General features: G+C 32.1%; 4 protein-coding genes, 1 long non-coding RNA gene and 1 other non-coding gene across 8 annotated transcripts; 3 read left to right on the forward strand and 3 right to left on the reverse strand.

Annotated features, from left to right (window-relative positions):
* Positions 1-172: 172 nt before the first annotated feature.
* TRNAY-GUA (transfer RNA tyrosine (anticodon GUA)) lies at positions 173-260 on the reverse strand. Its single transcript is given in 2 exon segments — positions 173-208; positions 224-260. It is a non-coding gene; the product is annotated as a tRNA-Tyr (tRNA).
* A 1,384-nt stretch (positions 261-1,644) lies between these two features.
* Positions 1,645-3,599, forward strand: LOC127901210 (uncharacterized). The gene is made up of 2 exons (XR_008053343.1): positions 1,645-2,795; positions 3,298-3,599. It is a non-coding gene; the product is annotated as an uncharacterized LOC127901210 (long non-coding RNA).
* A 274-nt stretch (positions 3,600-3,873) lies between these two features.
* On the reverse strand, positions 3,874-7,749 carry LOC127901209 (bifunctional L-3-cyanoalanine synthase/cysteine synthase 1, mitochondrial-like). The gene is made up of 10 exons (XM_052437941.1): positions 7,340-7,749; positions 6,358-6,467; positions 6,192-6,249; positions 5,820-6,083; positions 5,593-5,730; positions 5,376-5,427; positions 5,185-5,264; positions 4,400-4,459; positions 4,236-4,316; positions 3,874-4,148 (listed from the first exon to the last, which is right to left on the reverse strand). The coding sequence occupies exons 1-10, from the start codon at positions 7,517-7,519 to the stop codon at positions 4,050-4,052; spliced, it is 1,122 nt and encodes a 373-aa protein (XP_052293901.1). The 5' UTR covers positions 7,520-7,749; the 3' UTR covers positions 3,874-4,049.
* Positions 7,750-17,081: 9,332 nt separating this feature from the next.
* LOC102609258 (protein FAR1-RELATED SEQUENCE 12-like) lies at positions 17,082-21,260 on the forward strand. Of its 3 annotated transcripts, none has more exons than XM_015534259.3 (5): positions 17,082-17,302; positions 18,174-20,523; positions 20,621-20,773; positions 20,868-20,927; positions 21,028-21,260. In XM_015534259.3, the coding sequence occupies exons 1-5, from the start codon at positions 17,295-17,297 to the stop codon at positions 21,256-21,258; spliced, it is 2,802 nt and encodes a 933-aa protein (XP_015389745.1). In that variant the 5' UTR covers positions 17,082-17,294; the 3' UTR covers positions 21,259-21,260. The 3 variants fall into 3 exon arrangements, with proteins under 3 accessions (XP_015389745.1, XP_006491138.1, XP_052294455.1); XM_006491075.4 differs by having other exon boundaries at positions 17,084-17,302; positions 21,045-21,260; XM_052438495.1 differs by lacking the exon at positions 17,082-17,302 and adding an exon at positions 17,334-17,563.
* Positions 21,261-21,950: 690 nt separating this feature from the next.
* On the forward strand, positions 21,951-23,524 carry LOC102608972 (uncharacterized). The gene is made up of 3 exons (XM_006491074.4): positions 21,951-22,627; positions 22,851-22,979; positions 23,112-23,524. The coding sequence occupies exons 1-3, from the start codon at positions 22,289-22,291 to the stop codon at positions 23,274-23,276; spliced, it is 633 nt and encodes a 210-aa protein (XP_006491137.1). The 5' UTR covers positions 21,951-22,288; the 3' UTR covers positions 23,277-23,524.
* Positions 23,525-23,573: 49 nt separating this feature from the next.
* Positions 23,574-26,248, reverse strand: LOC127901479 (uncharacterized). Its single transcript, XM_052438886.1, has 9 exons — positions 26,041-26,248; positions 25,867-25,947; positions 25,559-25,648; positions 25,225-25,391; positions 24,564-24,633; positions 24,402-24,481; positions 24,214-24,276; positions 23,942-24,018; positions 23,574-23,830 (listed from the first exon to the last, which is right to left on the reverse strand). Exons 1-9 carry the CDS (start codon positions 26,116-26,118, stop codon positions 23,730-23,732), a joined length of 807 nt encoding a protein of 268 aa, XP_052294846.1. The 5' UTR covers positions 26,119-26,248; the 3' UTR covers positions 23,574-23,729.
* Between the last annotated feature and the right edge of the window lie 1,393 nt (positions 26,249-27,641).

The raw sequence follows: 27,641 nt of genomic DNA on the forward strand, positions 1-27,641 counted from the left end.
CTTATACCTAGATAAGATTTCTACCCAATTAAAGACAAAATATTAAATTTCGTTGACATTTTATTAAAGAAGTTCAGTTTGGCCCATGCCCATTTTACAACGGACCCAAACAAACAATGGAAATGTATTATAAAACGGCGCCGTTTGCACTGGGACAAGTTGGAAAACAAAATCCGACCTGCCGGATTCGAACCAGCGACCTAAGGATGACAGCTTATTACTACTACAGTCCTCCGCTCTGCCAACTGAGCTAAGGTCGGGCGTTGACAACTGCTTCACTAAATTATTTATTACCATGATTCCTCCGATTGCAAAAACCAAAACAGAGTTTTGTGCCTGCAAAGCAAACTGCGTATAAGCTTGATGAACAAGATTTACTAATCTGGCACTTGTTACCCAACAGTCAACACCCTTGACTTCTATATATACTGACCCTCCTGGGATGAAACATGCGGCTGAGCAAAATCAAAAGAACGCCCTTGGATTGATGAGGTAGTTGCATGGAGATGAAGCCACGTTCCCCTCCCAATAATCCATTGAAACTTCCAACCTGATGTATGTAGAATGGCTTTATTACCAGCATATGATTTATAAAAGGTTACAGTAAATCACTAAACACATTGAACAGATGAAGAGTAGTGTATCGTAACGTGCACACAAGTAACACATAACGATAAAAATTAATAATAATAATAATATTAATAATAAGGACAGACATCAACAAAAAGAAAACAAAATAAAATAGAATTTCTACCAATTCAATATGCAAGTGAGCTAAACGAAAAGAAAAACAATCAATATCGGGGATGTATAAATTTATCCCACAACAAGAACCAAGCTATTAGTAATCAAAAAGACAAAAGTCCATCGATAAGTTTAAAATAATTAAATAATAATTAGAATCTTACTTTTAATCATAATTGTTCAAAATTAAAGTATTCTCTACATAAATACCTTTTAGAATATTTAACTTTAAAGCATTTCGTATGACGAAAAATAAGTTATTAAGAAGTATGAATATAGCTAAGCTAGGGCCCTTCTATATTTAGCCATTTTAGCTAATCTTGAATTCTCACTATTGAATAAGTAAGAAACAACATAAATCTTTCACTTTCTTCCACCAAAGAAAAGTGAATAAATACACTTTAATTTATTGCTTCATAACACTATCTCACAAATGGGTAATAATTATATGTTTGTCCACTTTATTTAATTAACTAGTTAATATCATATGGACCATACATTGCATTTCTTACAATAAACACGCAATACGTAGAAATAGGCCAATCGAATAAAACAAGAGCGATTAACTTTGAATTCGCACGACTCCACTAGAAAGAACACAAATAAGAAAATAAAACTTAAATCAAGTTCATATTAATTTGATCAATGGAAAGAGCAGCTTTGAGCAACATTGAGCTTGTATGATCTTTTCAATCAAGTGAAGCAAGTATCAATTCTTTAATCTTTGTATCCCGATAAGCCATGTGTACATAAACACTCCAAAAGCGAGTGAAGCAAACCTATTGTTTCATTTCTACCAATTTCTCCACATTTTCCAATTCAATGTCTAAAACTTTTCAGACAATATGGCTTCAAACAAAGTTAAGATCAAATGTAATTATGCTTTCAGAATAACTTGAGAATAAGAAGCTCTCCCCGGCCAAGCAGCTCTCAACATTAAATGCTAGAGTCATTTCCCACTTTCTACCAAAGACAGACGTCTCAGACCCCTTCACCTCCCAAAAAACTAAGAACAGTCCGAAATCAAGTGATCACCGAGCTCTACACTAATCACTCCATCAGGCGCAAATTACATTGCTGGGCCGGGCTTTCTGGCCCAGTTGCCATCCCTAAGCCACGACATTATAGATGGGTTCATGGGGACATCGTTCCATTTTCGTCGAGCCCAACTTTGCTCCCTTTCTTTGTCCTTTTTGGTCATGTTAAAATAACTGAGCTAACCCTGTATGTATAAAGTATAAACCAAATCCAGACAAGAGTAACAAAGTGAAACAACAGAAGGGTAAATACGACAGTTTATACTGGAAAAGTAGTCTTTTGTAAGACCGACAAGCATTGCTAAAAGCAAATGATCATTATATTAAGAGCTTAACCCGTTCGGTACCCTTTTTCAAGCCGTGTTTTCGTTTTCATTTTTATAATACACACATAAAACATGTTCGAGTGGATTTTTTTCACAAAACAAATTACAAAACACAAAATTCGGATTCATTATTATAACTACGCAACTGAAAACAAGTTAAAACATGTTCTCCAAATTTTACAGACTAAACCTAAAAATGAATTAAAAAATAAAAGAAAAATTGTGACCTCCTCCTTATCTCTTCACTGCCGCTCTCTCTTCCCCGCAGCTTTCTTCATCCAGTTGCAGCAAATCTGCACTCTCTCCCTTTCCCTTATCTTCATCCAACATCTTTCTCTCTCTTTATTTCTCCCGATCCACTCTCTCCTCCTTATCTCTTCACTGCCTCTCTCTCTTCCCCCTTCCCCCGCAGCCTTCTTGATTCAGTTGCAGCAAATCTGCAGTCTCTCCCTTTCCTCAGCAAATCTGCACTCTCACCCACTGCAGTTGTTGTGTTTCCGCCATAGCCGCTGCTGCTGTGTTTCCTCCATAGCCGCCGCTGCTCTGTTTCCGCTACTGCTCAGCCGTTGCTGCTCGTCTTCACCCAGCTGAAGTTGCTCTCCCAGATCTGTCACTTGCCAGTATTTTTTTTTTAAGTTAAAAACAATCCACAAAATGTCGCTGCTGCTGTTTGGCATGTTTTGCTTCTGTAAGCATAGACATCATTCTTTGGAAACCAATTTAAAATGAAAAAAAAAGGACATTATAATTTACAAGATTTTTAACTTAATTAACTTTTAAATATTTCTTAAAGTAGGATGTTTTTAGACAGCGATGAATTTGTATATATGACATTTAGAATGAAAAAAAAAAGCCTGAGAATTTAATAAAAATTTTCAGAAATTATTGGAGTGATTTTAATTGTTTTTAATAGCATGTAAAGATGATATTGTTCACGATTGTCATTGCCATGATATTTTTACTCCAAATTCCATTTTGTTGATGATGCACAAGTTGAATTTATTGCCTGTCACTCCAATTTTTTTTTTTTTTTTTACAGAGAAAAAGCATTAGGCAAATTGGACTTTTGTTATTAGAGAGAAATAAAGATTTTTCAAGCTTAGCCATGAATAGAATTCAATCAAACAATCTGTAATTTCAATTTATTGCTTTAGATGGAATTCACAATTTGAATTTATTGCCTTTGATAGGTTATTTGGAGATTTTGATGTGCAAGATTTGATTACCAACGAAGAAGACACTAGTAGGTCACTTATTAATATTGATTTATCTCTTGCAAGTGTCGTAGAGATGAATACTATAAGAGATAGAATTGGAGCTTCTATGTGGCATGATTACATACTTAATGCATAATGTCTATCATGTAATTTTTTTATAATTATTTTATTTAAATTATGTGTTGTAATATATATCTTAATTATGGTGTAAAAATAATGATAATGTAAAACTTTTTTTTAATTAATGTTAATTCTAAAACTTTATTATCATGTTATTTTTTTTACAATAATTTTGTTTAAATTATTATGTTGTATTTGTGTATGTATTAGCTAAATAATTATTTTATAACTATAAATATGACGTAAATACAAGTAAAAACTGTTTTTGAAAAAAGTACTACCCAACGCATATTTTCTATTTTTATTATTTTCAATTGTGTTTACCGAAAGCATATTATTATTTTCAGTTTTAAAATACAAAATATAAAAAATGATACCAAACACGTACTTAAATTCAAAATTCGAAGTATTTAAATTCAAAATTCGAAATACAGCAACTGCAAAATATCATTTTCATTTTCATTTTTATTCTTAGAAAATACAAATTGAAACAATACCAAACGGGCCTAAACTATCTGAAGGGATCAAATTTCATACAAATAGAGTTCAACAAGCAAATTTGATACAAGTTCAGCTTTCTGATAAGCAAGCCCCATATACAAGCATTAGTCAACTGAAACTGGTTGCATGTTCTCAGCTTCTTTCCTGAGTTCTTGAAACAGAGCAGATGACAAGTATCGCTCCCCAAAGCTCGCATGAACAGTCTGAATTCAAGCCAATAACAGTACTTACTAAAATGGAACACTCAATATATTGATAATTTATTCATTTGAAGGCAGAATATATCGTACCACAATAAGTTTGCCTTTGTTCTCTGGCATGCTAGCAAGTCTTAGGGCTGCCACTGTATTGGCACCAGATGATATTCCAACCTACATAAACCAGAACATTGACATTGGGTTGAAAAGAACTTGAACTAGTATAATTAGGCAGCCGAGCAGAAGTATCATATTACCATAAGCCCTTCCTTCAATGCCAGTTCCCTGGCCATTTTTACTGCATCGTCACTACTAACCTGCCATATGAATATTTTTTTCAGCATCAAAGATAATTCCTTCCTTTAGGGTGCGTTTGACACACTGCATTGTATTATGCTGTATTACATTATTTTAATGCTGGTGTATTGTATTAGCACTGTATTATAATAATGTTATACAATGTTTGGTGCTACACTGTACTGTATTATTTTTTAAATTAATTTAAATTAAATATTATATTATATTAATGTTTTATATTATATTAATATATTTAAATTGCATTAATATTTTATGTTATTATTTATATTATTATTAATTTTAAATTAATATTATTCATATTTAAATATTTTTATTAGTTATAATAAGTTATAAATTATTAATAAATTATAATGTAAAAATAAAAAATATACTATTATTGAATGATAAATTATTTATTTATTAATTTATATTAATAATTATAATATAAAAATAAATAAAATAAAAATATTATATTAAATTAAAAACTATATTTATTTATTATTTTAGTATTATAATAATAATAAAGCAAAAAGCAAAAGTTAAAAGCAAAAAAAAAAAAAAAAAAAAAACAAAGCTAATGCGTCAGTTGACGCATTAGCCTCCCACCCCAATCCCTTGCAATTTTGTTCCAAACATGAGTTTGGTATTATTTTAATGTGAACAGTATTATAATACCTCCTTAATACTACAACCAAACACACCCTTAGGGGAGTGTAATAGTTTGAGCATTAGCAATAGAACTTACCTCGAGAACCTTTTCCATCACATCCATGTCTAGTATATCTGGTTTGAATCCAACGCCATTGCCAGTAATGAGATGAGGACCTATTTCAATTGAAAAATATTGTCAAACTAGCAGCTTCTTTATCTATGATAAAGGATTCAACAGAGGCTAAAGTAACTCAAAATCCAACAAAGGATTAGGACAATGCTTGCCTGGTTTGCCCCCATTCAATATATTACTTTCAGCTGGTTCCACTCCATAGATCTATGATATTGAAAACAAAGATACTAATGAGTAACAAGGAAAGAAAACCAAAATTTACAACTCCTCTGGCCTTGTAGCAGATTGAGTCTCTGTCTTAGTCTTTTTTTAGAATATTACGATTTATTGTGACATACAATTATATTGAATCACCAATTAAATAACTACCTTAACATTAGGATTTTGAGATTTAAGATACTGCCCGACACCAGAGACTGTTCCTCCACTACCGATTCCCATTACAAAGATGTCTACTTGTCCCATCGTATCCTCCCATATCTCAGGACCAGTTGTCTCAAAATGAACCTATTTTCATCCATCAGAGGGCACAATCTAATCATAAACTTACTCTTGTGCAAGTAGACAAATAAATAAATAAGAAAAGAGTTCAGTACCCGCGTATTGGCAGGATTTGAAAATTGTTGAAGCATGAAAGCATTTGGTGTGGATTCCAAAAGTTCTTGAGCCTTCTTAACAGTTCCTCCCATCCCCTTGGCTGGATCTGTGAGGATTAAATCAGCTCCAAATGCTCTCATTGTCACTCTCCTCTCCAAGCTTGTATAAGAGGGCATAGTTAGAACCATCTTATACCCTTTCATTGCTGCCATAAACGCCATGCTTATTCCCATGTTCCCTGACGTGGGCTCTATGATAGTGGTCTAATGATTCAATAGCACAAGTTTGATAAAAACGTAAAGCTGCAGTCCGATAGTTCGAGGATAAACATATAAAACAACTGAGTGCAGTTCTCTATTTTTTCAGCTGACCTTTCCGGGAGAAATTAAGTTTTTATTTTCTGCATCTTCGAGCATGGCCACTGCTGGTCTGGTGATAGAGTTCAAATAAGTAATCTATCCTATAGAAATCTTATGATGGTATTAAAAAAGTCAGAATTTAGCTGTGGCAACAAAGAATAAAAAGATTCAAAAATACCTGTCCTTGATGCTAGCAGTGGGTTGGAACATTTCTTGCTTGACAGCAATATAAGCTCCACATCCTTCACTGACTTTGTTAAGAAACACAAGCGGGGTTCTTCCAATGAGCTGAAAGTGGAGCAATGAAAGCAAATTTAATCAGTTAAGACAATTCCATAATTAAATGTATTCCAAGACAATTTCAACCATCCAAAATGCAAAATTCATGTACAGTGAAGTACTTCGACATCAATACTTTTTATACAGCAAAAATTCATAAAATTCAAGAGTCAGTAAGCCAATCGAGATTAAATTTCTAATGGCAAAAGATTCATATAATTAATTTCTAAAAGCTGACCACATATTGCTGAAATGAGCATTTCTTTTAAATTAAATGGCTATATTTCTAGGGCGCCCGACATGATGGCACTTGCAAGATCATCATTATAGATGCACGAACACTATAATTTTTTTTTTTGTTTTTTTTTATCAAATACTTAGAAAAAAAGTACTTTTTGTGTATTTATTTATTTTTTTATTATTTGAATGCTAACTCAAAAGACACTCCTTCTCCACACATCCAAACATTTCCAGCTCGCGCCAATAAGTATCCAAAATCAAAAGTTAAAAATGGTAACGCAGAATTATTCAGATTTTAACTTCTAAGCAAAAATAAACCTGATTGGTGAGTGATATTATTAAAGGAGATAATAGACCAAAACGAAATTGAAATAAATCAATAATGAATATATACTGGAATAACGTTCGGTTTATACGTGTCAGCAGCGCGTAACAGAGCAGACTCTGTCCCGCTCAGGCATTAGATAATGTTAAAAATAAATTTTTTTATATTTATTTTTCCATTAAAGAATTGTTATGGCATGAAAGGAAAAAAAATGATGAAAAGGGACAAATTGAAAATGAAAAAATAAGTTTTGAAAAGGGAGAAAACAGAAGTAAAGAAAGAAACAGAGGGAGATATATAATTAAATTGAAATTACCTGGGAAACATCTCTCTTGATGTTGGTAGCTGGAAGATCCTTGGGCAAATCTCTGAGTCTCTGAGCAAAAGATGAAGAATCAACCGGCGCCGGCTGTGAGGAGACCAGTCTTCTCATCAACATGGGTTCGCTGCATGTTAAGGCTCTTTTCTTCAAGAAACTCCTCAAAGCAGCAGCCATTTTTAATAATAATGGAGGTTGGAGGAGGAACTTTAAATTTGAGCAAAAATAATAATTCACTCTTTACAAGAACCACTCCCACTTCCACCAGCACTTGCAGCGGATAACAAATTAAGGCTCTGAGTGTGGTGATGGTAGTATGTAGAAGGTGCGTGGTGGTCACTGAATCCGGAGCCCCCCTTTTATACTAATTTCTTTGTTTTTAACGTAACGAAAACTAAAATGGCCTCGTTAATAGGGATCGAGGTTGGTGGTGGGACAAGCACGAAGGAATCATCATGACGTTCATTCATTTATTTTTATTACCATTTTTTTTGCTATTTCGCTCGCCGAAATATACATATACATCCACATATATATATATATATATATATATATATATGGATCCCTCTAAGTTACATGCATGTACCTTACAACCCTCTCACATGAATAATGAGTGGACCCACTCACTATTCATGTGAGAGGGTTGTAAGGTACATGCATGTAACTTAGCATTAACCTATATATATATATATATATATATATATATATATTTTTCCTTTCTTACATGCATGATATATACATCCTCTCACAAAAATAGTATATATGTTTTTATATATATGTAAGATAAGAATTATATATATATATATGTGTGTGTGTGGGGGGGGGGGGCGCACGCGCGTATGTATATATAGAAGAAGAAGAAATATTATTACCCGCTCTATGCACCCAAAGTAACATAAAATTTAGTATAAAGGCATAAAAAAATTTGTTATAGTAAATTTCATGTAGTTATTATTATTATTTTTTGTTTTTTAGTGATGATGTTCTTTTTTTTTTTACTGCTTTTTATGTACATGCCAATTTTGAAATGATGATTTGTTGTGAATAAAATAACTTATAGAGCAATGCTATTTGCAGATGACGTTATATATAAAATTACTCCATGACCACTAAAATTTAAAAATATATATATATTACTATAAAACAAACTTATTCATTAATAAATATTGTTATTTATGCATAAGCATCTTTGATCTATTTGTCACATGTAATGTTGTCCGTGAATGTCATGCAAATAGAAATTTCCTAATTTATATACTAATTGGGTGGTATAACTATTAAATGCCACCCTCAGATTCTGGAAACATATAAAAATAAGGAAAGGATTTGACCGCCATATATATGTATGTTAATTGTACTATTATATGTGGTAGAACCGATAAACCATTATATTTTATATGTATTCTAGTAAAGAAAATTTATTGTTTTCTTAAAGTATTACTTCTTAATTATTCATTGTTTGTTTGACATGTATATCATATACATGTCACAAATCACATTTCACAATAAACGTTATCTCGATATTTTAACTTTATTAACTTGTCTTTTTTTATTTATTTAAGATTTAAATCGAGATCTCCTTATTTCTCACCTTGAGGGTTCTTAAATTCTCACCTATCCACCTTTGTCTTTACCTTTGAGGGATCCAATTTCTCTTTTTTGGAGACCCTGAACCCCCTCGAGATGATATCAGTCATCAATTTCCAATATCAACAATGAACATCATTTTATTTGGACTTAAAATCTATTAGTGTGCATTGTATAGAACCTTTTCAGTTTTCAAGATAATCCCAAAAAAAAAAAAAAAAGTGACTGAAGTTAACGCAAATTTTGCAATTTTTTCTTTATGTACGATGATGTATTGTGATTTCTCAGTTCTTTGCTGAGTACAGCATTGAAGTGACTCTTACCTAACATAACAACTAGAACCAAACAGCAATTGTTTAATTAACAGATATGGCAACTAGGCCTCGTTAATGGGCCCAATCCGGAATCCCCTACGCAGGTGCTTAAGTCGGCTACCGATAATGGCCAGCACCATAATCCAAACCATAAAAATTTGGATTCAACCCAAACCAACCCAAATATTTTTAACCCAAACCAAACCAAATCATTTGGGTTTAGTTTGGGTTTGGTTTGAATTTTATTATCAAAATAATTTTTATTTTAATAAAATTTAATTATATCAAAATTATAATAATTATTAATTGTTATTAATTATTAAATTGATATTAAAATATAAAAAAATATAGTGGATAAAAATTATAAATTTTACAATAACTTAGTCCTTAAATTAAAGAATACTAGAAAATCAAAATAAAGTTTAATCACAAAAATTATTATTTCTCAATAAATAAGAATGTACACTTTAATAATAAACTTTCACAAACATGACATTAACAATCTAATAATAAATTTTGCCACTTGTTATTTATTTAATTATGTAATATTTATTTTTATTGATCATTTTGGTAGTTTTGCGTTATGTTGTCTACTTATATGTTTAATTTTAGGGAGATTGCCAGTTTCCCCCCTACAGTAATCAACGTATATTATTTTTCCCCCTAATGCTTTTATAATGGCCAAAAACCCCCATAATAGTATAAGTTTACAATATTACCCTTATTTTCAACTACTCTTTTATTTATATTTATTCTAAATTAAATAAATCACATGAATAGAAACTAAATAAAAAATAAAGCATTAAAAACAAGAAATATATGTTTTGATATTAACAAAAAAATTAATAATAAAATTTTTTTATACTTATTTATTTTGTGAAAATTTTCTTATAATAAATATATAAGAAAATTATTAGTCAAATGATAAAAAAATTATTATAAGAAAACTTGAATGACAAATAAAAATTTATTATAAGATAAATAATAAAATATTTTACCTATACTTTTTACATTTAATTTTAAAATATTATAAAATATTTATTATAAGAAAATGTTCATAAAATAAATAATTATAAGAAAAAAATTTTGTAAATAAGAAGAAATTTATGTTATTTCTTCTTAGTAGAGTCTCCTGCTCTTTCTATGATGATCCTTCCATGTCGGAGGAATTATTTTTGTAAATAAGGAAAAAAATTATGTTATTTACAACAATATTTATTTAATTTAAATTTATTTTTACTGTTATTTTCATTTTCTAACTGTTGACAATTGATCACGCCGTAAAAAATTTAATGGTGGTCTTTCACTTATGTGTGTTCATTTATTTTGTTTTCATTTATTTCATTTGAAAAATTTGTGTGTTGGGGTTTTGTCCATAACCCATGGGTAAACCATACCCAAACCATAATGAAATGGTTTTCTAAATAAAACCCACATCTAACCCATTTTCATGATTTACCCAACCCAAACCATTTAATTTGGTTTGAGTTTGGATAAACCCATGGGTTGTGGGTTTATGCCCACCCCTATGTATATGTATAAATTATCATGATTCATTAAAATATATACACGATAAATAATGAATGATTACTAATGGATTTTTGGTTCAATGAGAGAAATCTAACACTTACAATGTTGAATGTAAGAGTTCGAACCTCCATAAAATCTTTACGAATAAATGTTAGTTTCACTTCTCTCTTAAATATCAACTAATTGAGTGGAAATAATATTTCTATTACAAATATGAGTGAAGTAGACACTCTTCGAATATTAGAGATGATTTAAAATATCTAAGTAAGTGTTTCAGTGTGTCAATGTAAAATTTTTTTTTAAAAAAAAAGAATGATTACGAGGAAATGGTCCAAAAACACTCAAGACTCCCATGTTGGGAGTGGTGGCTGCTGGTCCAATGTAGAGCTGCCTCCTGGCTATAAAGAATGGTCAAATTTCATCAAAAAGCAAATGAATGCATCATGCATGTATAATTTTGAAACGCAAGTAAAAACAGCGCGGCCACCAGGCACCCACTGATGACAAAAACCCAAAGATTTGGTCCACTAAAGGATGGCATCCATTTAATTTAATTTTACCACATTTTTTTAGCTAGTTCACAGTAGAGGTGAGTGTGTGACAGACACTATACTAGGCATTTCGACATTTTAACAGAACCCTCGATAGTCTGTCAGTCCATTAACAGAACCTCCATATGGTCTGTTGGTTCATACGTAAGGAGAGGAAAACAAAACTAAAAAAAAAAAAAGAATTTCAATATTATTATTAATAATATTATTCACGACGCAGGTACGCAAATGGAATGTGCCAGGTGAAAATTGCGGATCACTAGTAAGCTTCGGATATCAAAAGCGGGCCAAAAGTGTATTTGTCAAGTGAGCAGTGGCTACCCTGGCGCCTTTCCGGCTTTGGGGGATTAATCACCAAGACGACGTGGCGTGGCGTGACACGCCGCCGGGCGTTCTTGATAAAGGTTAAGCTATAAATTAAGCCTACTCCATCCATTGCATCTAATCGAATCGATTCGTTTTGTCATGAGTTGTTGTGATGCAATTGCTTACGACTTTAGTTACTTACATTAACAGCCACCTGCCTCCATCTTTCCGTTGCCCATTGGTTCAGCGTACCTGCTGTTGTTTCTTTCACGTTTTATTTATTTTATGCAAGGGTGGTAAATTTTGGAATCACTTCTATTTGTAATTGGGGATGGCTATGGCTACGGGTATCATTCAACGTGAATTTATTATTATTAAACTCACATCCGTAGAGAATATAAATCATCAAATCAGCCTGCAATTCATAAGGAATTTTTTTTTTTTAAAAAAAAAACACTTATTACGAACTTTAACGATTATCAAATTTGTCACTCGGCCTTTAGTTGAATGACTGGGCTACTACTCTAACAGTTTAAGTCCTTAAAATATTGTGGGGTTCAATTTCTTCCTTAATTATTAGATGAAAATCATTATTTTTCTTTATTAATATGAGTAAGTGAAGTAGACGTCCTCGAATATTAGATATAATAAATATTTAGACAATATTTCATGATAATGTATATAAAATTAGTCTCAATAATAATTTCATATAAATATGAGTGATAATTTGATTATAAATATCAGTAATAGTCTTATGTAATATAAATTATAGTTTGATTGTTATAATCAGTTTCAAAAAAAGAAAAAAAAACAATTATCAAACTTGTAATACACAGTAAACTTTTTGTCATCCCAATTAGCACCATGATAATTGCAACTGGTCATGCAATCTCATCCGTTACAAATAAAGAGATTTCAGTTTCATCTTATTCAACCTATTACCTTATTGTCATCGTGTAAACAATTCAATTTACTTCGTTCCTGTATATCCATATGCTTGATTTGTCAGATAAAATAGATTACAGACTAGAACACATCACTTGAAAAAAGTTCTGAACATTATTTATTTTATTTATTAAAAAAATAATATTAAAAACACTCTTTTAAATAATCATATATATAGTAGTATCATACCGTGAAGTTTAATGTTACAGAAAGGCATTTTTATTGGAATGGACCCTCAGCCTTGGAATTTCATTCATCGTCTAGTTCGTGGGATTCATTTTTCATAAGTAAGTGACAACGTTTATATGTGCCTAAATTGACATTTAAAGTTTTAAACTGGCCGGCTACGAGGGAGATAGAGAAACTATCAATCAATTCAACAAGATTGGTTCTTGTTCTTTTTTTTCTTTTTTTTTTTTCTTTTGTTTCTGCAGGCCATTTTCTCTTTTTATTTCTAGATATTTTGGTAGCGAAAGAGGCCTTATTAAATTTTAATTAAAATTCCTGAATATTGATTCTTCACCGTGCATTTCTCTCTGGAAGTTTTAAAAAAAAAGGTAAAGAGTCCGACAACTTAATTACGGAAAACAAATGATCTTCATTTTTCAATAAGTTGAAGCGACGACGCAATGTTGACGATGAGAAAAAGATGGCAACAACGAAGCCATAGGCATGCGACGGTTCAGTACAAGCCAATGCCATGAAATGAAAATGTGGCCGGCTTTCATTTTTTCCAGTTCTTTCTTTCTGCTCACGCCACTTTTTCTACCAAACACCGTAACCCAGCAGTTTCCCCTGCGGATGAAGTAAATATTGAGAACGTTGTCTCTTTGTGTGTGCGCGTTGCTTTATTTATTTATTTATTTTTCTTTCAAAAGATTTAAAAGTATATTTTTGAGCCAAAAGCTATTAAGAAACCATGATTATCTCATGAATGAACCCAATATAATATAGGTATTCCAAAATTATTGTATGAGAGAATAGTCTTAACCTTGTGTAATCACTAATAGAGGGTGATATAAAATGTATAAAAAACTTAGGAGAGTTTAAATGAAATGACCTACATTCACTACCCACGCTACTTTATCACAAAATATATTGAGATTCTATAGATTATTCTTTAAAAATAAAAAAATAAAAAGTTTCCTTAATTTAAAAGGAACTCTAATTGGAATCTATATATACTTCTGATCACATATATTAGTCAATTCAATTATGTAAACTCTCCCGCCATAGTTGAACTTTAAAACACTAGGGTTTAGCAATAAAGTAATGATATAGCCACAAACTCTTGTATAAACTTATCATGTACAAACCAATGCGACATGATAACATTTTTTGAATTAAATATCTCTTGTCCCACATAATTTATTTTTATTATTTTGTATTTTCATTCAACCAATAAATTGATACCACATCAGTTTGTACAAGATAAATTTGTACAAGAATTTGTGGCTCTATCATCACTCTTAGCAATATTTTACTCCCTTGGCTTATCTCATTAACCCATACTTTGCAACTAATTACACATAATTCTAAACTTAACCTTGTTATATATATAACATCTTTTTTCTTTCTCTCTCCTACTCTTTGGCCGGCTAGCCTTGCTTTTAACAACTTGTTAAAGGTAAATTTTGGGCTTAACCATTTTTTTCCCCATTTTTTCTGGGTCAATTTTGCTTACTGATATGTGATGAGAGGTGATTAAAAAGCTTGAAAAATAATTCGATATGCACGTTAATGTTTCTTTTAAATTTGTTGGAAATTTGTCTTCAAATTTGGCAGAAACTTAAACTTTTGGAAGAATTAACGGATGAAATATTATCTTTCTCTAGTTGCTTGTGTTCTTGATGAGGCAAATTGGTTTTTCTACGAGGATTGAAGAGTAAATTAGATGATTCAATTATGAAGTGTGATTGAAATTGAAAGCAGCGGGCTCTAAAAGCAGGTAAAGTTTACTCAATTACAAAGATTGAAGAGTAAACCGAAACTGTGAAGAAGCCTGTGAATACTGGTTATTTATTAGATTTAGTCATTTAGGCAAATTTATTGTCTTGGTTCATTGGCTCTGTTGGTTTCATGAGCAAGTGCTTTTTGAATTCCTGGCAAGATTGTTATTTTTGGACGTCAAAGGGTATCAAAAATCAAAATAGGTTTGGTGGCGGCGGCAGCAGAGAAAGGAAAAATATAAAGCATAATATCTATTTTTGGGTGAAGTTATTTGAACCAATCTAAATACTCTCTCAGCACCTACTTTTTCGAAATTAAATTTCTTACCATAATACTCATTTAATAATTTACCAAAAAAGACAAGATAATATCATTAAAAAATATATTTTAGTTACTATTTACACAAGTCTCGGCCAAGAGCCGGCATGTTCGTCCTTTCCTAAAAATAATTTTCAACATTAAATATAATTTAATAAATTATCATCATAGAGAAGCAAAACCCACTTATCAAAAAGAATTTAATCACAAAATTAGAACTCAAACCATAAAAATAAAAAGAAGATGCTTGCTAAAAAGTTTACTCCTTTGCGGAAAAAGAAATTGTTTAGTGTGCTTTAAGGAATTTTTTTCCCCTATTCTTCGTCAACCTCTCAATGAGTAATGATTGCAATTTTTTGCAGTTTCTATTATTTTTATATTTTTGTTCATAATGTTGTAACTGAATAAATAACAACAAGAGACGTGAGTTGAAACTCTATTTCCAATTCTTATATTCTTTCGAGTTCTATGAATTAGTTTGATCATTGGAGAAAATAAATGTTGTATATGCTTTTACAATACTTGATTAAATGTCAAATTGTTCTCTCACCAATGCATCTGCAGTCGAGTTCTTGTAATTTCAATTGAGACGGAGGGGTCTAGGAGGTGAGAGAAAGAGAAAGCATGCACTTTCTTCCCATTTTCTTTTTATTTATCAAGAAAATGCTATCATAATAGTTTATTTAAACAAGGATATGTTTGACATTTAAGAGAGTTTGTATAGTAAAATATTAATTTTTAAATTTCAGTGATGAAATGGGCGGAGAGAGTATTTTGATAGGTTCAAATTGCCTTATTTTTATTTTTATCGAGGTAGTTTTGGATATACACCACTAGGCCTAGTCCAAGTTCATTTCATTGAAGCCCAGCCCAAGTTTGATTCTCCTTCAATTTAGTTTTTCTCCTCTCAGATTTATGTGATTGGCTATATTTGGCAGGGAAGATTAAATTAGATTGACTATTAAAATTATATTGAATTGAATTATGGCTAGTATAGTAATAATGCAATATTTAAAATAATTATTGTTAATTTTGCTGTAGAAATAATCACCTATAAAGATAATCAGCTAAATATTTAATAGATTTATCTTCAAAAGTATCGCGAGTTTTAAAAATAATCATATGTGTTTAGTCAATTTTACTGTTAAACTATTATAAGAATATAAATAATTGGATTGGACATAATATTGGATACAATTTATTTAAATATTTATAAACATGTATATAAAATATTTTTTTATTGTGTACATATAATAATTGATGAGTAAAGTGAATATTTTATATTACAAATTTTATTTTATTATCTCAATATAATTAGTAACACTTAATTTCTTTAAATCTAATAATTTTATTTTCTAAAGATAATTTTAGATTTTTATAATATATATAATTATATATATGGAATTGTATTAACTATAAAAGTAATTTTCAAAATCATTAATGCTCCTGTTTCCTTTCTTTTCAATTTTGCTATAGGATGAGTGATTTCACAAAAAAATGATTTTTAAAAAAATTTACGAAGCATGAAAATTAATTTTTTGTTTTTTTAAATTATTTTTGAACCTCCCAAAAGTAATATTAAACGAGCTTTTAGGCTGAATTTTATATATTGCTTTCATAGATTTGGTGCGATATTAGATTAAACTATATTAAATTAAATATAAGTGAAGTTAAATAGTATTTTCAATAACAATTAAATTTATTTAAATTATATATTTTTATATATGATGTATATTATCGTCTACTAAACAAAACACTATTAAATAATTAAATATAAAGTTATTTATTTATCAAATGATTAATTGCATGTTTTACATAATAATCAAATGATAAATGACATCTTTATTAAGAGGAATTCTAGAATATATTATAGGTACCATATCAGTCATATAATAAATAAATGATGTTATCTCATGTGGTCATTTATTTTGAAAAAATAACATGCAAGTGGTAGTTATATTAAATACAATTATATATGTCACACATGTAATAGTTAGTTGTAGATGTACCATAGAATTTCTCCTTAATAATAATTTTAAGGCTAAATATTAATACAAATAAATAAATGAATGAAGATGTCATAGATTAAAAAAAAAAAAACTTATTTTATGGAATCATGATAGAAAAATAAATAAATAAATAAGAAGAAGTAATCACACAACAAGCAAGCATTCCTTAGATTAATGTAAAAGTTAGAATAACTAATTATATAATTTAAAACTAAATTTAAATTCAATCCACTTAATTCAATTCAATTCAAGCGAACATGTAAAAAATGAGAAAAGTTATTCTAATGAAAATTGTTCAAATGATCATATGCTCATTTGTAAATACAACAAATTTTTAAATCCCTCCCTTTGATCTGCTCCCTCAAATTTGCCGTGTTTGCATCGACAGCCCCAGCGCCCCCCCACCCCGGGGAGCACCCCCACAATTTCCCTCCGATTTTCCATGCCCCGGTCAGTTCACTAAACCCTTAATCAATTCATAATTTCAATTGTCTTCTCCTCTCTCTCTCTCCATATTCCATTTTGTTTCTTCAGTGATGGGTCCTTTTTTTAGAATTTTTTTATTTCATTATTTCTCAAATGTTTTAAGATAAAGTTTCAATATTCGGGGTCCCGCGTATCTTACTTAGGGCTTTTCTTTTTTTCGAGATAATCATTTAGCAGCACTTATATGTTGATGTTTTGCTCTTCTTAATTTACTGGCGAGTAAGTGTAAGTATGATATTGTGATGGTGAGAATTATATGACATTTCAGTTGATAATGTTAAGCTTTGAGCTATCTGTGCTCAGTTGTGTATAACTAATTTTTAGGTCTGAATTGGAGTAAATTGACACGTATAATACTAGGTTTAGCTTTAACGATAACATGCATTACTATTATTGTCATCGTCATCTATATTTGTATTCTGATTTTCTGTACGTCTGAAGAAATGAAGCTTAAATTGCAACTAAAACGGTTGGGAAAACGAATGAAATCCAAATTTTGTTTGGTTTTGGAATGCCCATAAACTGGCTGGTTTTGGTTAGAGAATCCCAAACCAGAATATATATTCCTATAATCCAAGTACCCAGAATTTTGGTTTGATCCCATCAATACCCTCGATTAGTAGATTGATACGTTTCGAAATGATAGCTTTAAAATTTTAAATTGATGGTGTTAGATTTATTAGTGACAAAATTATTACTATGTCTTTTAGGTGCCTAGAAATAACTGCAGAATGCTTACTATTTTCAGCATTTGAAACAAGTCCTCATAAAAAAAATTCATCTTTCTTTACTTTATTTGTTATTTGATTTTTTATGCTTTTCTCGGTTAATGAAGGTCCATGAATAAGGATACTGACGAGTTTGGTACTCCTCTTGATGAGGACACGGATAGTAGACTTCAAACATCAAATGAATTGGACTTGAATGTGGAGCAAGATAGTCGCAGCCCAAAAGTAATTCATGCAACTTTGCCTACTCTTTCCTCAAAAGAAGATGCTAACCCAGATGGGATACTGAAAATTGGCACACAGTTTGAATCAGATGAGCATGCTTACAGATTTTATAACAAATATGCCAGAGTGCTTGGTTTTAGTGTTCGAAAAGATTGGGCAAATAGGAGTAAGGTACATGGTCAGGTGGTATCTAGAAAGTTTACTTGCTCTAGAGAAGGATATCGGCGGAAGGATAGAAGAGACATGAATGTGAAGAAGCATCGCAAGGAAACACGAACTGGTTGCTTGGCACATATGATTATCACTCGCCAACCCGATGGTAAATACCGGGTCACGCATTTTGAAGCAAATCACAATCATGACAATATAGACCCAAATAATGATCAAATTGTACAATTGCAGAAAGAATTATCCAGTGCTCAAGCTGCTGAAGCCGACTTGCCTGATAATTTGGACTTGCAGTCTCGCGCAGATTTTGAACTGATGAGTGGAAGATTTGAAGTACGAGATGCTCTTGATTATCTTGCCATGGATTATGACTTTTACCTTCGGTCTGAAAGGGTGAGGGAGATGAAGGAGGGAGAGGCAGGACGTCTTTTGTGTTATTTCCAGAGGCAGCACATTGAAAATCCACCATTCTTTTACTCGATGCAGCTCGATATTGACGATAAAGTAAGCAACATATTTTGGGCCAATGACAATATGGTTGCAGCCTATGATCATTTTGGTGATGTGGTCTGTTTGGATACAACCTGTCGGACAAACAGAGATTTTCAGCCATTTGTGCAGTTTGTAGGAGTGAATCATCATAATCAAGCTGTGACATTTGCTGCTGCGTTTTTATTTGATGACACCACTGAATCACTCAAGTGGCTACTTCGTGCATTCCTAGAGGCAATGTTTGGAAAGAAGCCAAAGGTCATTCTCACAGATCAAGATGCAACCGTTGTTGAGGCAATCAGTTCTGTCTTACCAGAAACAGATCATCGTATATGTCTATGGCAGATGTACCAAAATACACTCAGGCACCTTAGTCATTTAGTGAAGGATATTAAAGCTTTTGCCACTAGTTTTAGAAGCTGCATTTATGATCAAAAGGATGAGGAGGTTTTTATTCAAGAATGGGAGGCTTTACTTGGCAGTTATGGCCTTCAGCAAAATGACTGGTTGAAATGGATGTTAAGAGAAAGAGAGAAGTGGGCCGTTGTATATGGAAGGAACACATATTTCCTTGACACGAAAGGTTCCCATGTGGTCGAGAGTTTATCTAATAAGTTAAAAAGTTGTCTAAGCTCTGACCAAGATATGCTTCATGCTTTCAAGCATTTGGAGAGGGTGGTTGATGAGCAGCGCTACAAAGAATTTATAGCCACTGATGAAATGGGTAGAAGCACGCCAAGGATAATGGCGAATGTGATTATGTTAAAGCACGCAAGTGATGTTTACACAACGAAGGCATTTGAACTATTTCAGCGAGAATATGAAAAGTGTTTAAACGTGATTGTTAACCAGTGCTGTCAGAATGGATCGTTGTCCGAATTCAAAGTTAGCACATTTGGGCAGTCTAGAGAGTACAGAGTTACCTTCAATTCTTCAGATAATACAGTTTTTTGTGATTGTATGAAGTTCGAGTATGTTGGGTTTCTTTGTAGTCATGCACTAAAAGTGCTTGATCAAAGAAATATAAAGGTGGTCCCATCTCAGTATTTTTTAAAGCGATGGACAAAAGAGGCAAGGATTGGGTGTACGAGAGATACTAGTCAGTTCATTGAACATGAAAACTCCAAGCTGGTTGCAGCAAGACGTTACAAAGATTTGTGTTCCCGCATGCTAAATATATCAGCCAGTGCAGCCGATTCTGAAGAAGCATTTTTGTTTGCTTCTAGGCAGCTTGAGGAAGTAATTGAAGGGGTTGAAAAGATCTTGACATCAAAACCTGAGGAAGTTCAAGGTATCACCTCTAGTAGCACTGGTGCGAATGCTTCTGAAAGTGAAAATGCTGAGGTATGTTTGGATGAAAATACAGTTGAGGATCAGAATGAGGTCGGCAGAGCAAAATGGACAAAGGAAAATAAGAGTTGTGTCCCTCATAGACGTAAACTGAAAAACATACATGGAAGAAGCTCCAAATCAAGAAGAGTTCAGAACATACAAGCACAATCACCAAATACTGTCAACTGCATTTCGAACCCCCCACCAGCTTTTGTCTCACCTCAAGCTCCAACTATGGAGGTAATACTAGGCTTACTTCATTGAAATGATTCCAGATAACGTTCAAATTCAGCATCTATTGATCCTAGAGTTTCAAATGTATAATATTTTTTTGCAGAGTTTGTACAATTTAGAAGCTAATCAGGTGGTTCAGTGCATGTACGGGCAGCCTGATCTGCTGGTAGACCAACAGCCCAATACTGACTTGTATCAGCAACCAAACTTCTTCTCTGATCAGCATGACTCACCTGGCCAAACTCAGTTACTTGAGGTAAAAGTGATAGTTTAAAAAGATTTTACATTCTGATTAGGTTGAAATATTATTATCTCGAGTGAATTAGCTGGGCACTCTCATACTTATGCAGGAAACATTGATCCGAAGTACATACCATGATTCTGTCCCAATTAGCACTCATTTGAGGCAGGTAAATTACCAATCAAAATTAGGGTTTCAAAGTACTGAAAAGAAATTTTTTTTGTCGGATAGTATTTATGGTTCGATGCTGATCTATTAACTTGCTTCAGGATTTATCATATTGTAGGCAATGGAACTTGATTTGCAGTCATCCTCCTTTTTGCTCTGTGATCACAGTTGCAGATACAGAGCGTCTGACCCTTCGTATCTCGAACCCAAATAACAAAGAAGAATCTTGTTTATATTTTGCTTTGTACGGTTCCCGATTAACCAATTTTTTGAATCTAAATGGAAATGAATACGAGGAGGCAATCTACGCGATTTTGTGTAAAATTACATAAAACTGTTAGGAATTATACAAGGTCGCCGGTGGGTGCGTGCGCATCTCTGTGTATGTGTGTATGTGTGCGCGCGCACACATACACACACGCGTGTACGCGTGCGTGTGTTTTGGCTGCTAATCTTTTAAAACGTAATTTTATTTTATTTAATATTATTTAGTTTTGTAAAAGAGTATATATAATAAGTAACCTCCTATGATTAAATAATATTAAATTAAAATAAATAATATAAAATTTTATTCTTTTAAATAAAATAAATAATTTTAACAAATAATATTTATTTTTTAAAACTCTCTGTTGATTAAACAATGTAAATTTAAAACAAGATCAATTTTTCGCCGATAACATTTGTTTGAAGCAGATGATAATTATTTTAAAAATACTCTTATAAGTTATAGGTGATAATTCATTAATTTTTATGTTAACTCTATTGGAAGTGCTCACTAATGTATGGTTTAACTTTTTTCCCTATACAAACTAATTTATTTTTTTTTTTTTTACCCCCAAAAAAAAAAAAAAAAAAAAAGAAACTAGCCACCAGCCACCAGCCACCAAATTCATCCAAAATTATCCAATTTCCATTCAAGGTTATATACATATATAGCTTTATCTTCTCTCTCCGATTTTTTTTTTTTTTTTTTTTGGTTTTCCTAGTCTCTTCTCATTGTTTCTATTTGAGAAATAAATATTGGAGAAATAAAGTCAAATGTATGGAGGAATTATTTTGTAGCCAATTGTGGATTATCCATCTCACGATGTGATTGTGAGATGTTGAGGTAGATCTATGGTTTAACTAATTAATTATTGAAGAAGCCTAGGCGCGTTCTATAATCCATCTCAATAGTTAAGTTTATTTTTTATTTTTATTTTTTTTTAATACTCCTCAAAATTTTGCATGTAATAATGCTGTAGATCCCACAAAATGCGGTATCAAAAACTAAGGCCAGGCAAAGAGTGAGATTGAAATGAAACCAACGATAATAAATAACGAAACCGAAGCGAAGCGACTAAAAATCATATATCTGAAAAAATGAAAATGACGAATCAATATCGCAGTCTAATTGTAATCCTGGTCGTGGTAAGTGTAGCCCAAATCTTTGATAGAAATGGTGAATTTGTCCGATCGACAGAGGCAGGGAAGAGCAAATTCCACATCACGGATGATCTGGCTGATGTGATTGATGATGAAGAAGATGATGATTGGAAGGAATGGGGCAAGCCAAAGACATCGGGCCCCGAGGAATTCGATCCGCCAAAGCTTGATTTTGACAGTATGAATATTCCCCAGATGCAGGAAGAGATGTTGAAGCGTCAATTCGGCCCCGTTTTCGGGTTCGTTAAGCTCCGTCTGGGTACTCCTCGCTCTGTGGTAAATCGATTGCGCTGTCACATCACATCACCCACTTTTTATTGCTTCTTGGTCGTCGTCATTAACAGTGAATCATAATCATAAATCATTAAGCTGAGCTTTTATTATTATTATTATTATTATTATTATTAATCATAAATCACTAATAGTGAATGAATAAGTACGAGAGTTAGTTAAACATCTCGATCCCTGATAGATTTCTCATTTCCTTTTGTTTTTTAAGGCCGAAGTAATGGAGATTGCTACGAAATGGTCAAAAGTTCTGAAAACTGGATCTATTGAAGTGAAGTTCATGGCCATTGATTTTGTCACAATCATGTTCACCTTGCAAAGAGGCCAAGACGTTTTGGAGGTAAGCGATTTATGTTGAATTCAGTCCCTCGTTGAAGTCTTGGCTAATAAATTAACTTTTGATAATTCTCCACATTGTTCGTCTTTTGGATTCTGATTCATTTTCTTTTGGGAAATTGTTCTTCCAACCCAGTTGAGGGAGTTTTTATTGAACCAACCGGAGGCCTATGAGGTTAAGATAGGGGACCAAGCTTATCGACGACCAGGAGATCCTCCTCTTGAAAAAGTTATTCAGAAGCTACAAAATGAAAATAACAAAGATGATGCTGATGATGGACGCGCCAAGGAAGAGCTCTAGCTGACAAGATTTACAAAATTAGATTCAGATTAACAACACTAGGAATTCATTTCTAAGATTTGCTTTTCACCACTTTCAACTTTCGTTAGGTACCCGCACTCATCCTCATTCCTCATCCCATTCCTTTAATATTTGTGCCCGTCTGCCTGAGCAGATAGTTTGTAACTTTCTGAATGATGCACACTGGATTACAAATATATTCAATGCAATTTACTGAAATTGGAACTTCTTGATTTGAAGAAAAAGAATTTTAAACATGCAGAATCTTCATCTTATTCTATGTGTATGCAATACCAATGACAACATGAGAAACACTCCAGTTCCTTCATTAGCAGTTAGCAGATACTCGAGTAATTCTCATCTCAATAATTGACTTGGACGGCGAAAGGACACTGTTTGCATCTATTCAAGTAAGAATTGGGGTAATCTATGAATAAATATTGCACCCGACAATCATTTCAGCTTTCTACTGAAGTCTGAGAGTTGAAGGAGCTGAATCCTAGGAATGCTTGCTGCTTCTTCCCTCTCTTTCTGAGTGTTGTATCCCCAGTCACCTGCTCCAATTGATCCACTTTAGCAACCAGAGCTACTAAAAACAGCGGCAAAATATGACACAAAAACCGAAAAAGACAATAAAAGGGGGAAAGATTATTAAAGGATATTACCTAGGTACAAATTCCACCCATCTAGCTCAGGCTCTTTAATCACATTCTTAAGAGTTGCAAGTCGATCTTCCACAAAGCTGATCAAAATTTAGAAGTACTAGTTTCAGGTTTCATTCAAGTTTAACAAACAAGGGAGTTACGTCTTAAGTAATAGAAGCTAAATAGCCAGAAGAGCCAAAAAAAAAAATCATTACCAAGCATTTAACAGCCTCATTTTGTTTTAGTAGACTATAGTACAAAAATATCTAATTGTAATACACATAATAACTTACTGCAATGTCATCCCCTGGAGTTCTGGTTTCTTCTGGAGTTGCTTCAACACTTCCACCTTTGGACTGCAAGTAGTAATCAAAATCAAGGAGAAATTCCTTTTAGTGGGAGCAACCACAAGCAACAGTGTCAAAGAACCAGCCAGTGCAGCCACAAAAGTATTTCACCTAGGAGCATAGACAACACTAACCCAGTTCCCAGACCATAAATTCTGTCAGGTGGTATTGTAACTCCTGCAAGCTCTCGTAGTAAAGCATCTGCGAAACGGCTCTGAATTGGGACAAAGGAAGATAATTTTATGATAAGAAAAGAAACTTATAAAACTATTACTATCATATCAGTCTCTTGAAACCTGCTTTGTGGTGACAATATAAATCCTTGAGCTTGCAAATTTTAGAGCATCAGGGATGCCTGGATAGAATCTGCAGGAGATGCACCAGGTAATCAAATTCCAGTTCACATTTATGGACCAATACTACAAGCTCCAGTAAAATTGAAATCTACACAAAATCAAAACCTTAAACATACTAAAATTTGGTAAAAAGACCGACAGGAGCTCCTATGAGTTCAAAAATATCAGAATGACAATTAATTTACAGCCAAAAATGTTTAAGATATGTAAAACGGAGACCCATACTATCATTCAAATTACAAAAGAGGAAAGGGAGCTGGCCATTAAATGATAAAGGAATGCATGAAGAAAGACAAACAATATGCCCAAAAAAGGTTCACTCAAGCCTCATAAGCAGCTTTATGCAAAGGGAAGCAAATTGGTTAACAATAAATGAATTTCAAGGTGCAATAATAATAAGAACTTTGTTCGCCCAAATGCTAATCAATAATTAAGTAGATTCTCAAACTAAGTTACACAGAAGAAGCACTACGTTGATTGCTAAGCAAAATATGAAAGTAAAAGTTTTTATTTTGTTTTATTTTTCCAGAGTTTTGATCATCATGTGAAAAATAGTAGTACAAATTGTTCAGTGTCATCTCAAAAAGCTCGTTTAAAATACCTATTAGCACCAATCCAAGTAGTCAAGTCCTTATCCATCCATTCATCTCTGACCTTGCCGAAAAGATCAACAAGAGCATCTCTATTCTCGCTCCAATCTTCCATAATCACAGGTTTTATCTTAGACCAGTTCTCCAGTATCCCTTCCACCGTGAGTCCCTCCGAAACCTTGCAAATTGAATCAAATTCGTCATCAGTTCAAAATCAATGTGTCAAAAGGCTAAGCAAATGAATATACAATCAACACCATTCTTCTAAACACAAACAAAGTTTGAAAGTATGACAGGCTTTTTAGCCATTTAATGTTCCATCAAATATAATTATATAATACCTACCGAGGATTTCCGAATAGAAGGCATTCTTATCTCAAGCAGCAACCTCACCAGTAACAGATTTTCATATCCTGTTTCCACCACAGGTCGCAGCTACAAAAAAAATGAAGTACTAATTAGCTTCAACAGAGCCTATTTATTTATTTATTATTATTATTTTTTTGGCCCCAATCAAACATCCATTCTTATGCATAAAATTAAAATATCAACCAAATAAACAAAGTCCAGGCGTAATAGAACAGCATTTCCGTTTTCAGGCAGAGGCATATGAGAAAAGAAAATTGAAATGAGATAAAAAACGAAGAGCTTACTATATGCATTTGATCAACAATCCAATCCTCGATGACGGAATCGACGCCGTCAAATAAACCTGGCCATCTCACTTTCGCAGCCTAACAATATGCACGAAGGGAAAAATGAATAATCAAATTAAAAATTGAAAAAAAATAATTCGCGCCGGCTGATATCCCAGTAGTTAAATGGACCTTGACGGCGGAGAGAGAGCTCTCCCCACAGCTGTCACAGAGAACTCCGTCGAAGTCCAAGGCGTACAAATCCGCCATCTAGTCGCGACACCCAACCTTGTTTTTGCTTTTACTCTTGCCGACTCCCATTATACCGGTGGGGTGCGGATTGGCTTACTCACCAAACTCCAATGATGGAGCGACACGTTTTCCCGTTTTCCCATTTTGAACGACGATCCTTTTTTTTTGTTTTTTCTGTAAATTTTAATTTATCCAAGATCAGAACCATACCCATCAGACATCAATTTGTCCTTAAGTATTATTAAAAATATTTTGTTTTTCATCAAACTATTCTCATGTTTTTAATGGTAATTAAGAATGAGTAGTTTACAATAATTTAGAAATGTTTTGAAAATAATTAATTTATTGAGAATATAACAAAAATTACTTTTTTTTAAAACCATTTTATGAGTGAATTATATTTTCCTTCGTACAAACTACTTTAAAAATTCTATTACCGTCACATCTTTTACATGGTTTATTTTTACAAAAGAATCTTAGACTGTATAGAAAATACTTCTTTACCCAATTGTATAAAAAATACTTCTTTACCGCATATCTTACAAGTTACAATACAATAACACTTTATCATGTATCAATTTATTTTTGGAAACAGTCAAATAATTTGAGAAGTAAAGTAATGATACACACAGGGCACATTTGAACTTCGGACTAAATTAGATTGGGTAACAAAAATGATATGATTTAACTTAAATATTTAGTACTATCTTTCATTTTAAAAATCATTAAATATAGGATTATATTGGATTGATTTGGATTAAATATCATAATTTAATTGGATTAGACTGAATTTTTTATAATAATGTCTTTTGCTTGTAGAACATCGAACAAGACTATATTAACTTTCATTTGGCAAAGTTAAAAATAACTATTTAAATGATATCATTATTTTTAAATAATATTAATAATGGTTAACTTTAATATTATTCAATACTAGTTTTAAAAAATTATTGAATAGAATTTGATATTTTATATAATATAAAAAATTGGTTAAAAATTTGTGAAAGTAAGTTTATATTTAATTTATATTAAAATATTAAGTTAAAATGAAAAAAAAAAAAAAAGGTGATAAAGAGGACAATTTTTTTTCTTTTTACTCTCATTTAATTCCAACACACCTAAACTGACAACCAGAGTACCTAACGACTAATAATCCCATCGCAACCAAAGTACTTGACGTATCTTATATAATTTTATTGTTATCATCTTAAAATTGTGAGCCTGAAATCAACCGTCCTAACTCCTTTAGTTTACACCAAACACAGAATTGAACTAAATTTTATAGAAGTAATCCAATCCCTACTGCCAAATGCAACAATAGTATATCTACCATTAAAGAAAAAGAAAAAGAAAATGCAGAGGACCAAAATCTTATAGAAACATAATAAAAAAAATAAAGTTAAAATTATAGAAGCATTGTAGTTATTTTTTATTTTTTATTTTTTTTTTGGGTTGGTGGAAAGTATCGTAGGCCATAAACAAATTTAGATTTTACGGACACAAAGATCATCGATTTAATTTCTTTTGACGTTACAATACAT

Source organism: Citrus sinensis, chromosome 3 (assembly GCF_022201045.2).
Source record: "Citrus sinensis cultivar Valencia sweet orange chromosome 3, DVS_A1.0, whole genome shotgun sequence".
Classification (NCBI taxonomy): Eukaryota; Viridiplantae; Streptophyta; class Magnoliopsida; order Sapindales; family Rutaceae; genus Citrus; species Citrus sinensis.